We start from the raw sequence: 12,691 nt of genomic DNA, 5'->3' as shown, positions 1-12,691 counted from the left end.
GGATGAGAAACGCTCTGAATGGGACGCGGCATGGAATATGAATGAAGACGGATGGTTTGTTTCATAAATATGAAGATGTACAGATGAAAAAGCATTTGCAGCTTTTCAAAAAGCTTTTCATGCACCCGTGCATAGCAATAAATATTAATCCTTGGCTTTTAATTATTTGTGTGAATCGTCCTTTTTCATGGCTGAATGATCACAGACAAACAACTCAGTGAATTTTAAAAACATTGTTCACACAAACCAGTGCAATTTGTTGGGCGTTTTCCTTAATCTAGACTAGATTTTACTAGTCGAGGTAAAAACTATACCCATAAGGCGCAAATGTAGAGATAGTTGGTCAAAAGCTCTTTAGCAAATGTCACCTAAATGAATACAAGCAGTAAACTAGACATAGACTCTGTGAGGGTCTACAATGAGCCGTACTTCTTTTCATTGTGACCAGACGGCTCAGTCTTTTTCAAGGTTTCCACGTACGCCGGCACACTGTGCGTGTTCTGTGAGCCGTGCACACGCTGCACTCCCTGGCTGTGGAGTTGGATTTCATAGTCGAGCATTTTGATTTCCTACATTTGTCATGACAAATTCCTTCGTTTCCCACAATCCAATTGGATGCTAGCGACCGAAGATTTCAGTCAAGCTTGGTAATTCTGGATTTTGGAGCATGAGGTTCTTCTTTAGCGCCTTCTCTGTCCATGTTGGTGTAAAACTCACTTCGCCGTGGATAGTGACTTTAGGGGTGGACAGAACATTATCACATTCTGACAAACTGGTACTAGCTAGTTTAGTTGGTCAAGTAGCTTGGTTAGCTAGCTTGTGGTTGGCGGCATTGAACACAAGCCCGTTAGCATGCTAATTGTACTTTTTCCTTAATTTCAACATCCAGGCTTTTCCTTTCCACTCTGATTTTCACAACATTTCCAAACAGACAACATTTCAAAAAGTCTAACACCCTGTTTGTACATGACCATGCCAGGACAGTAAGACAGAAATGTTTTATTGCATTCTGGCCTCTCTTACCTGGCAACAGCATTTTAGCCGGACCTAAACTCAAAGGCTTGACAACGGGCTCCAGAAAGTGAAACTTTTTTAGAAACGCAATGGGAATCTTGTCCGTAACATAGACTGAAAACTATTGGAAATGTTGACTCAATCAAGTCATCCTGCGCGTACGCCCTGAGGCGCAGAACAACAACAACGTTGGCGGACCTCCATGTTCTGTCTGGGCTGCTGCAGCTGTTCAGATTAACTGAGGTGTTAGAACAAATTCTGCTCGTTGTGGAACATTTATGCCATTTGCAAAGAGAGATACTACATGAGCCAGATCAAATTTAAACTCTGTACAAGAAAAAGCTTCACTGCATCCTACAGGCCAAGCATTTGAACTACATTGTTTCCAGTGTTATTTGGGTTTTAATCCATGTTTTCAGTTCACTGTTGCTTAAATACAGAAGGCCTGAGCTTCCAAAAATGTTTTCCGTTGCATATCCAAAAACATTCTTAACGCCTAAACTTAACCTTAGACTAGCTATAATCACAAAAAACAATGAAATCTTGTCAAATTATTTACTTATTAGCCGATGTGAAGTTGTTAGCCAAAAATAGAAATTGTAAAGGATTTGTTATGCAGGAGCACCAGTGGGAAATAACATGATTCAGACTTGTGGTGTTAGGACCTACAGTAGTCGACCAAATGTGGATTAAAGATAAAATGCATAATATTCACATTTATGGACTCAATTCTTGTTTTGTTTTTTTTAATCTGATGAAGTTGTTTGTCGTGTTAAATTACCAACCTGGGAAGAAGAATGAATAGTTTCAAGACATTATCAAAAGCCCAAAATTAATGTAATGTAATGTTTGTTTGTTTGCATGCCTTTGAAGACTGCATGCAAACAAACAAAAAAAAAGTTTTTTATGTTGTTAAAATGAAAATAGTTTTAAAAATAAAACTACACACTGAGGCAGGATTTCAACAGCGAAATCTGTGAGGGGAAGTTGTATTTTGTCACACAGCCAACGTGACGGTTGCCAATGCTGCTTCCATTTGCATTTGGAAGACGGCATTATAAACTCAAAACACGCAAGGAACCCGCCCTAATAATCAGGCTGTTCTTATGTGGCAAAATATAACGCATTAATCTGAGCGACAGCGGGATCATTAGCGGAAGGCCGAAGCAGCTGTTTGGGTACAGAAAAGAGGAAAAATAAGAAAATCTGTGCTGAGCTGTGCGAGGAAACGAGGCCCGGGTGAGAAACACTGGTGGAAGATCACAGAGGAAAAAAATCTCTTCACAACATGTGCAGAACTTGCCACGGGAGGTAGACATGTCATTATCCTTGCTCTCAGATACAGAGGGCTCTTTTGTGCCTCGACAATAGAAAAGTGCAACTGAACTTTGCCCCACCCCGAAAAAAACAAAAAGGAAAGAAGAAGCCTTAAGGTGATTCAGAAAGCATACGTCATTCGTAAAACATATTTGGGCAATTGTCACTTTTGTAACATTTGCTGGTAATGTGGCTGAATACAGGAGATTGAGTTTGTAGATGAAAAACATGAAGAAGAAACACAAGGACAGATCAAAAAAAATTAGAACATTGTGCAACTCTTACATTTTTTGCCACTTATTTCAAGAAGTAAGACTCATATTCTATATAAATTAATTTTACATGATGTTAAATTTTGGATCCTAAACCCTTATAACCACTTTATGTTCACCTATAAAATTCCCAGTAACACACTGAAGATTGTGGTTGTGGGATGTGCTGTGGTGGCGCAGGGCTTAAGCACAACCCACATATGGAGGCCTTAGTCCTCGACGTGGCTGTCGCAGGTTCGATTCCCGGCCTGGCAACCTTGTCTTTCCTGTCAATTAACTATCAAATAAAGGCCACTAGAGCCAATAAAACCGCAAAAAAAAAGAGCTTGCGGTCGTGTTAACCCAACATTATGTGGAAAAAGTCAAACGCAGAAGACGTGTTCAAGCACTTTTTGGTCAAAATAATAAAAGAAAACCCATTAGCTGCCGGTGAGCGTCCTCAGCATCCACCTCAGCCGCTGCAGCTCTGTATGAAGACAAATGACTAAAGCTCGACAAACAGAGTAACTCGCTCTGTGTTGAAGTAGGAGGCACCCAGGTGTTTTCTTTTCTCCTCCGGTGAGAAATGAGGGATTCGACGCCCCGAAGCGCGCCAGGCGCAGCTTAAAGTTGTTGACTGTCTATTGATTCTGGAGACCGGCGTCAACAAGGGGATATATTCCACTTTGATTGGAATTCTCTTCACTTATTCTACTCAAGCGAAGCGTGAGCGGCAACAAAGCACCCGGCCAATCATAACCGACAAGACAGTCGATGGGCCTCGGGGCGCCGGGCAGCGGACCTTTGCTTGTAGTTGATGCACCAGGCTGCGGCGTGCAGCGGAGAGGAGTTCATAGGAAAAACACTGATGAGCTGCTGGAGCACGCTGTGTGCTGCGCCTCATTGGGAATTTACATCGGCTTGCTGACAGACTGCTCGGAGGTAGCTGTCAACAAAAAAGAAGTCGAGGCCACAATAAATCACTGTTTGTTCAACAGTGCAGTGTACCCACAGTGCATTGCAAAAGCAGTGAGACGCAATTCACTTTTTCCACATTTTGTCGTGCACGGGATATGTCTTATCCCGTTTTGTTTTGGGGGTGGTGGGTGTACAGTGCTTCTCAATTCCAGTCCTCAGGCCCCCCTGCTCTGCATGTTTTAGATGTGCCTCTATTCCAGAACAGCTGATTCAAATGATTGCATGACCATCAAGTGCTGCAGAAACCTGTTGATCACCCATAGATTCAATCCAGGTGTGTAGCAGAAGGGAAACACCTAAAACATGCAGGGCAGGGGGGCCTGAGGACCGGAATTGAGAAACACTAAGCCAATACAAACCAGCCCATGATTATTGATATTAACTCAAAAGGACACGTTCATTTTGCTTGCTTTTGAGTTCAGCGCGTTTGATTTAATACTTTTATAGCAGGGGCGTCAAACTCGTTTTCATTTTGGGACACATTAAGATCATATTCTCGGAAGTATTTGCAAGAAACATTGCAATATTTCCGCTTAGGTACGATAATGAATGTGACTTTTTTATTATTCGCAAATAAGTGTAGAGGTAAAATATACCGCCACCTGCTGGTGGGAGTTGGCATCACTTAAAACCAATGTCTGACAGTTTTTCTGGAAAATCTTCAGTAAACTCTGTTATGCACAAGCATAAGAAAAACGACGCGTTTTGTTGATTTTGCGTTAATTTTCACGATCGCAGTAAAACTGAAAGTATTGACTGATGTAATTTGGCAGTAGACGGATACAAATTGCTTTGATTTGATTAATATAACAATATTTAAGCACACAACTGTTATTGTGATGTTATTTTCATCTACTGTATTTATGCATACCTCTGCAGTGTTTAGGGGCCACATAAAAAGCTGTGACGGGCCAGATTTGGCCCCCAGTTTGACACCTGTGCTTTATAGGACCACCTTTCCTCTAAACCCTCCTGCTCAGAGTTGCTTGTGAACCAAAATCACTGGAACATCGATCAACATATTTGATGTGTATTGATGATTTTGACGATGCCACTCGACAAAATGTAGCGTTTGTTCCTGGTTTCTCAATTGGTGACTGAATGTTGTGTTCGTGGCGTTTTATCTTTGTGTTTTTATGATGTAAAGCACTTTGAAGTGCCTTGTTGCTCAAATATGCCACACAAACAAACTTGCTTGATCAACTGATTTTCTTCTACATGGCATGTGGTGCAGGAGTGTTCTCATTAATTTCTGTCTATCTTTCAAAAGTTTGGATCCAGAGTGAAACAAAAACAATATGTCTATGTTTTATGTTTTCTCCTGGAAATGTTTTTTTTTTAGAGATAGGATTGTGTTGCATCACGTCTTTGGGAGCAGAAGTCGAGGAGAGAAGTTGTAGAATTAAAAGGGAAATGTTGTCCATTCATGTTTAATCGATATGACTTCTGGTGCTTAGCGATTTGTGGCTCCTTCATTATTTACACGGTGAAGTCCTGGATATTTTCAGCACCGCTGGTACGGCTCGAATGCAGACAGGTCGGTGCGGCGGGAAGACAGCTGGCATAAGTGCAAGTGCAGTTTGACGTTGCCTCGCTTAAAAATGCAATGCGTCTATGAAAAAGACATAAACATGGGTTTCGGCATTTGTTGCTCGTGAGCTACTGTATTTATTTTTCAGTAGTAATGGTGCCTATAGGCTGGTCCCTATCCCTCTTACCTGCTTCTGTCCTCTTTTAGGCTGCAGAATGGAGATTTAATCTGTTGTATGTGGACTCATGGACACAATCGGTCAAAATGTTCGGCACCTATTCGGTCCCCTGCTTGGGACATTCATCAGGGAAATGCATTTTATAAATGTTTGTGTTTTTAATGAAGCTCCAGTGCTAATTTTTGTAAAGGATGGAATGAAAATACCCTTATCAAGTTTAAATTGAAATTGTAAATACAGGCTGAAATATATACATACACCACACTAATATTTGTTTAAAATATCCTTAGTGTGTTGCACCTCTGTGCTTTTTTTTTTATTATTTTGTTTTTTTGGTAGTGGGTACCATACCAACAGCCTGGCCATTGCCTTCATACACAATCATCTCTCTCCAGGTCTGCGTCTAGGTTTTCTACCATTGAGTTAGATTTCTCCGGTTGAATTGCAACGGAGCCAATCAGGGAACAGAAGTCCATGTTGGCCACACTTATTAATGTTTAAATTAACATTAACAGCACTTCTCTCTTTGCAGTGGAGGATGATTGATTACAGCGCAGGTCATTTCCGATCATCTTCATATCGTCAAACTGGCGAAACTGGTGACAACTCTTACCAGAACTGCTGGAATCCATTCAAATGTGTTGGTTTCCTCCCACTGACCCACAGCTATTAATCTTAATCCATGCATCTCTGCATAGTTTATCCATTTCAAAGCCACTATGGATTTGTGTTTGTGGTCGTTGTCTTGTTGGGACGACCAGTTATGTTAAAGGTTTCAGGTGTCTTGCTGTTGAGATGAAGCTGAAGAATTAGATTCACAAATTCAACCAGCCAGCATAGGAGCTTGTTGAAAGGCTCAAGGATACCTGGGTGTCTTTGAGCCTGTGTGTATAATTTTGATCCTGGACTTTGTAAGGGCGATGAGCACGGGTTGAGGCCAGGGTTCGGTTTTTGAGATTTCCACTGCTTATTGAGTCTCATCTCAGAAAATCTCTGCTTGGCAAACAGGTTGTTGTACATGGATGCAGCTCATTTACCTAACACTACTGCTGAACACATACACGCACGTTCCTTCCAAATGTGGCAGCATTTAAATAAATAAATAAAAATAAATAAATAAATAATCTTTACACTGGTAGCAAATTTACTGCCAAGAAGCATTGACGAAGAAATAATCAACCAATCCTAAATCTCTGTACTTTTACGGTAAGTTTGCGTACACTGTAAAGTTATTTTTATTGCAAAGGTTGAGCAGGGTCAGCAGCTCTTGACAAATTTTTGCCCCGACTTCAACAAATTAGTTGGAGTCGAGCTCTGTTGACCACCCCTGACTTGCATCATGGTGGCTATGGTCGGCTATCAACAAATCTTTTCGGTCCCTGTGTAAAATATTTACCTTCACAGTAGAGTTCAGCCTGATTTTGACGCTTTGAAAGTTTTACTGATAGGAAAGAAGCCAGAGGCTGTCATTCCTGTGTTCAGCAGAACCGACTTTAAACAGCAGCAAACAATATTTCTTATTCAGTTCAAAAGCTCTTTTTCCTGTTAGCAGCCAGGAAAAATACCCAGAAAAAAAAAGAGAATAAATTGGTCCTGCTTTGACCTGGCATTGAGAACCATACCTGAAGTGGTTACAATGATGAGCTTGTTTTGAAAGGTTAGTGTTTGACTCATTTCTCAGGGGGGATATGCAAAGAGCACATAACAGAAATCTTTATGAGAGTCTCACCTCAGACAGTTCAAACTTTTCAGGGCAATTATAAAGGCAAAGCAAGGAAACATCTGCTGGCTGTGTCCACTCGTTTATTCCGTGCGTTTGGCTTTCACGCATCCTCCCTGCACTTCCACTCCCTAAGCAGACACAATACATTGTCTTCCCCGTTGTTTCCTTTCTTGTGTGTTTTCTCAGTTCCACAAAGGGACTCATCTGCAACTATGCTTCTGAGAAAGAAGTAGTCCTTAGTTCTTCTTCTTCCCCAGTGTCCTATCATTCAATTTGAACTCTTCAGTCTCTCTTTTTTTAAAGGTGTCGTCTTTTCCGTCTTCCCTCCCTCCCACAGGTTTTCCCCAGGCCAGCGGGACCGGGACGCTCCAGATCTACCTGATTGACGTCAACGACAACGCTCCCGTGCTGATCCCCAAGGAGGCGCAAATCTGCGAGCGAGCCCGGCCCATCTCCAGAATCAACATCACGGCTTCGGACGCCGACGCCGAGCCCAACGTCGGGCCGTTTGTCTTCGAGCTGCCTTCGTTTCCTGCCAGCATCCGCCGGAACTGGACCATCTCCAGACTGAGCGGTAATTAAACGCCGCACGCTGCGTTTAAGACTATACCGTGGTGAAAATGGACCCCAAAATATCTGCATTAATCTTCTGGATCGGGGGTGGTGGCGGCTGTAGGCAGTGAGAGGGAAGGTCCGAGTTTAACAAAACGTCTCAGAAAGCTCACAGTGAGGAACACGGGTGCCATCCAGCCCTGACGTACGATCTATCGTTTGTGACAAATGAGATCCATTCGTCTCGCGGTCCCCCGAGCAGCCGATCTGTCACCTAATCCAACAGGATGGATGCATCACAGCGGCTGTCTTGAGGACAAATCTGGTCACATACCTGGATCCGACTCCCACAGAGGCTCTTGTCTGAGGCTGAGTGATAGATACTGAAGGTTACACACTGTAGTTTTAGATGTTTCTGCCTTTTCTGCCTTCAGTCATACATGTCAGAGTGATTGCTCGTGTCGAAGCGGCTGATGCCGTGCACTCACGCGTGTGATGCAAACAAAGGGTTGTTTATGTTTTAAAAGATGTCTTATTCCCTCTTCTCACCCACATTCCTTGTCCGACTTCGGCAGGCGACTACGCTCAGCTCAGACTGAAGATTCCTTACCTGGAGGCAGGCGTCTACGTGATCCCGGTCATAGTGTCTGACTCAGGGAACCCGCCTCTGTCCAACCGCTCCATGATCAGGATCAAAGTGTGTCCCTGCGACAACAACGGGGACTGCAGTGCCACGGGGGCCGTGGCGGCCGCTGGCCTCGGCACCGGAGCCATCATCGCTATCCTCATGTGCATCATCATACTGCTGAGTGAGTAGAATGAATGGCTGCTACTGACATGAGTTTGAGAAAAGGTACAATTTGATTGTTTTTTTTGTTTGTTTGTTCTTTTGCAAGGTATGGTTCTGCTGTTCGTGGTGTGGATGAAGCGCAGAGAGAAGGAGCGGCAAGCGAAGCCCCTGTTGATCGACCCAGAGGACGACGTCAGAGACAACATCCTGAAGTATGATGAAGAGGGAGGTGGAGAGGAAGACCAGGTACGACAGATTACTACAGATATACACAAACCAGGCATAGCAATACGCAACGCTGACAAGTGAAGAGAATAACACTGTTTATCCCCTCATCATGGTGCCTGTTTATATCAAGGCCATGATGTGTTGAGATTTTTAGGCCTGCTTCACGTCGTCAGGCGGGTTTTATTTAACTGATTTCGTGATTCTACAAGTTGGGCAATAATCAGGATTGAATGTCTCTACCTGTTTATCACAAACTGCATTTCCATTGACCATAAAATTGTGCAAATTGGAATCACAAAATAGATTCATTTAATGGAAACGTTTTGAAAAAAAACGAGATGAGGTGGTTTCTCGTCTGTGTCAAAGTTAGTGTACTTTGCAAAACTGGAAGGAATGGAAACACTTGTCATGTGATCAACAACTGGATGTTACTGCTGCCAGAATACGATGAAGACGACGACAGGAAGAGGGATTACGACGTTTGTGCGAACAAGCGTATTCACGTACGCAAAATCGTGTTTTCTCAATAATAGCGGAATATTGATAAAGTTTTGATAAACACAGCAACAGTTAAATTGTGATCTAACTGTAATTATTTGCAATACCTAATGACACTGAGGCATGTGGCAGTGAGGAATGGGTGTATTGAGTGGCGCGATTACAGTTATTTTCCCAAGTTGTTTTGGCTTCTACTTGTTCATGTCCGTGGAAGCAGCACAGCCATTTGGGGCTCATAGTGGTGTTTACAAAAGCTGGAGGTAGCTAGCTTAGAACCCGACCCACAGCATCTCCCTCCTGACGTGTTTGTTGATTTGATCAAATCGCCAACTTTGCCTGAATTCACGCGACATGATTTATACCACTATGTCATAAGCGGTGTTTCCGATTACACCGGAGCAAAGTGTACAAAAGTCTAGATGTTAACAGTTGTTACATGGTGGGATACATGATGGTGTGGCATTTTCTCCCTGGCTGCTAATGATTGGATGCGTACCTTCTTCATAAAGGAATATTTGATTTCATTTGACTGATCTTACTTATGAAGTAAATGACCGTTATTACGTTGTAAAACGTGTTTGCATCTTTGTCTGTTTGTGCAGCACCCTTTGACTGTTTTCACAGTGAAATTAACTATTTACTCAGATTACCTGTAATATTGTCGCATTCCTAAAATAAGGGGCCAAGTCAATTTTTGCCAAAAGTGTTTTTTGGGCGGGGGGTTTCTGTTCCTAAATCATCTTTTGGCAAAAAAATGATTTTGGCCATTATTTTAGGCAGATGACAATATTAAAATCTTACTTTTTTCTGGCAAAAAAAAGGTTTTGCAGCAAACACCTAATAGCGCTTTAAAGCTAAGGAGTTTTGTGTGGCTTTTAACTACATAGACTTAAAGAAAAGCCTGTTCATTACTCAACAGGAAGTTATTAAATATCTCCAGGGAAAACTTGCTTAGTTCATTTATCTGGAAGAAAGAAAAAACTAAGTTTAAATTCTTCCACTAAAATGAACTGCTTTCACCAACGCACTCGTTTCAACACATTCATGCACTGCGTTGACCTCCCGCAGATAAAGCACAGATTGAGCTCATATTAACAATGTCTCACTTTTATTGCGTTTCCTAGAAAGCTGTTGGAAAAGGTCAACACGCATGACTTGTGCTTTTTTCCGCCTCGGTCGACTGTTGGAAACAACACGAAGAGCCGACAAAAACTGCATATGGTAAATCTGACGTAGTGCAATGAGCTATTTGGAACCGTTTTTGCGAGATTTATAACCTTAATGACTATCACAAAGCAGCTTTTCACACATTTCACAAAAGCATCTCTGCTCTCGTCTCTTGGAACGATACAAAACCTTCAAACTTTTTACAAAAGCTTCTACATCTGCGCGGGGATAATTATAGCGCCGTTCTGTCTGCTTAAGGGTTTTGATCATGATCCGTATTGGCAGTATTCCTGGTACCTCAGCATGAACCAGCAGCCATTTGGGTTCTGAAAAGAAAAGGCACTGACAAGCTTAAGATTCCTGCTGATTTCTTCAGGCAGAATAAACACCATGCGTTTTCTTTTTGGGTTTTTTTTTTTTTGTTTCTCTTCACACAAACCTCATCTTATTAATTCTGATTTGTTGTGCAGGTTAAAAAAGTTTTATGTAAATAAAAAATCCGGTATCGTTATTTTCAAGCTCAGCACAGAGGAAATAAAATGAAAGTGAAAGAAAACAACATAAAGGCGAAACATAGATAAAATCTGCTTCTTTTCTTTCTGTAAAGCGTTGTTTGTTTTAGGTACGGTGCGAAATACAAAGTTTAAACAAATATCTAATAAGTGTGTCATACTTTTGTTGATTGACAACCACGTCTTTCTAGCCATTTTTATGCTACGCTAAATATGTTGAAGTTTAAGGATGTGAAGCTGCATATTCCTGGCTATTTTCTATGTAATTAAAGTCCCTGAACCCCAGCGAGCCGAGTTCAGAGCAGACAGTTAAGTAAATAAATATTATTTTGATTCTCACTTATTTCCAACTCCTACACACACCGATATGTGGAGAGAGAAAAATGCGAGCAACAGATGGTTGTGGTCCTCTCAGGCCTCTTTGCACTGACATGCCTGGATGAAGATTTAATGGGCATATTTAGGAATCATATATAGGATAACAGTAAAGAGATAAACAGCCTGTTCTGTTTCTATTAAGTTAATTAGTGGGGGGGGGGAGAAAGATTTAAAAGAGCAAACAACAGGAGGACAAGAAAACTAAAGGATTGGAAGGATTTCCAACCGGAGGAGTGTTTCTTAATGTAAACTCTACAGCGGTTGATTTTAGGCCGTATCAAGATCATGAATATTCTGATTGATTAAAAAAAAAAATAGAAGTCATAAACAAATTTTTTTAAATATTAATAAAAAGCTGTGTCTGCATTCAACAAGTACTTTTTAAAGTTAAATCATTACATGCATCTTTTCACATTCATCACAATCTCCAGGAATTCGCGATTGTTTTTGTGACTTTCTTTTATAGTCAAAATCACAGATTTTGTGTTCAAACTATCAAGATATTTACAAAAAAATGCTAGCGAAATTTCCGCTTACGTATGAGGACTTTGGTTACCATGGCGATCACGGACGATAGCTCATAAGGCTGAGGCAGCAGTGTTGGAGTTGGCAGTCACTTAAACTAAATGTTTTTGACCATTTCTGTGGAACATTTGCCATAAACTGACAACAAAATTAGCGCAACGAAATGTGTGGATCTGCTGATTTTGCATGAAGTTTCACAATCTCAGAATCACAAAACACCAGAGGGAATGATTTAATTGACTGATAAAATAATATTTAAACACTGTTATTTTGAAGATTCAGTTTATGTGTCACCTCCTGTGCCCCCTTGAGTCTAGAGGGCCAAATAAAAAGCTATGGACGGCCAGATTTGAGTTTGACACTCAATACATACTAGTCTCTCTCTCTCTCTCAAAGAATTCTTTGATTGTTGTATTTTTGTGATGTTTCCGATCCTCCTCACCGATTTTAATCTCAATTTCTCTCCCTCTGGTCGTTTCATCCAGGACTACGACCTGAGCCAGCTGCAGCAGCCGGAGTCTCTGGACCACATCATCAGCAAGCCAACGGGGGTGCGCCGGGTCGATGAGAGGCCCGTGATTGCTGAGTCGCAGTACCCTGTCAGACCCAGCGTGCCCCACCCGGGGGACATAGGAGACTTCATAAACGACGTAGGTTTTTAGGTCGACACCTTCTTCCAACGTCTTCTGGGATCCATGACTTAAAAATGTATTGGGCATCCATGTTTTTATGGTGGGCACCTGTTTTTATACTTAAAAATAATTATGCCGTCATAACGGTCTATGGCTAATATAAAGCGATTTTCCTTCTGTTGCGAGAATTAACTTTCTGCCAGCAGCGCTCCTGGTAGAGGCATTTGTTTTGCATCTCAATCAGCTTTCGAGAATTATGATGGATCATTAGAAGCCTTCCCAGTGGGTGAGCCGGAGAAGAGGAGTTTACCGCATTCTTTAAAGTCAACTGCACCCCTGAATCTGCTTTCTCAGCTGGAAAACCAGCTCCTGAAAACACTCATTTTTGTATTTCACAGGGAAAACTCTCGTAGGAGA

At 41.7% G+C, this 12,691-nt stretch overlaps 1 protein-coding gene across 2 annotated transcripts in view; it reads left to right on the top strand.

The window, feature by feature from the left end:
• cdh4 (cadherin 4, type 1, R-cadherin (retinal)) overlaps nucleotides 1-12,691 on the top strand; it is a 307,449-nt gene that overhangs the window by 289,256 nt on the left and 5,502 nt on the right. For both annotated transcript variants that reach the window (XM_032549916.1, XM_032549917.1), the window contains exons 13-16: nucleotides 7,330-7,566; nucleotides 8,120-8,353; nucleotides 8,441-8,580; nucleotides 12,128-12,292. In XM_032549916.1, the coding sequence (XP_032405807.1) occupies nucleotides 7,330-7,566; nucleotides 8,120-8,353; nucleotides 8,441-8,580; nucleotides 12,128-12,292 (776 nt within the window). The remainder of the gene's footprint in view (nucleotides 1-7,329; nucleotides 7,567-8,119; nucleotides 8,354-8,440; nucleotides 8,581-12,127; nucleotides 12,293-12,691) is intronic.

Source organism: Xiphophorus hellerii, chromosome 20 (assembly GCF_003331165.1).
Source record: "Xiphophorus hellerii strain 12219 chromosome 20, Xiphophorus_hellerii-4.1, whole genome shotgun sequence".
NCBI classification, from domain to species: Eukaryota; Metazoa; Chordata; class Actinopteri; order Cyprinodontiformes; family Poeciliidae; genus Xiphophorus; species Xiphophorus hellerii.
This window is presented reverse-complemented; position numbering and strand designations above follow the sequence as displayed.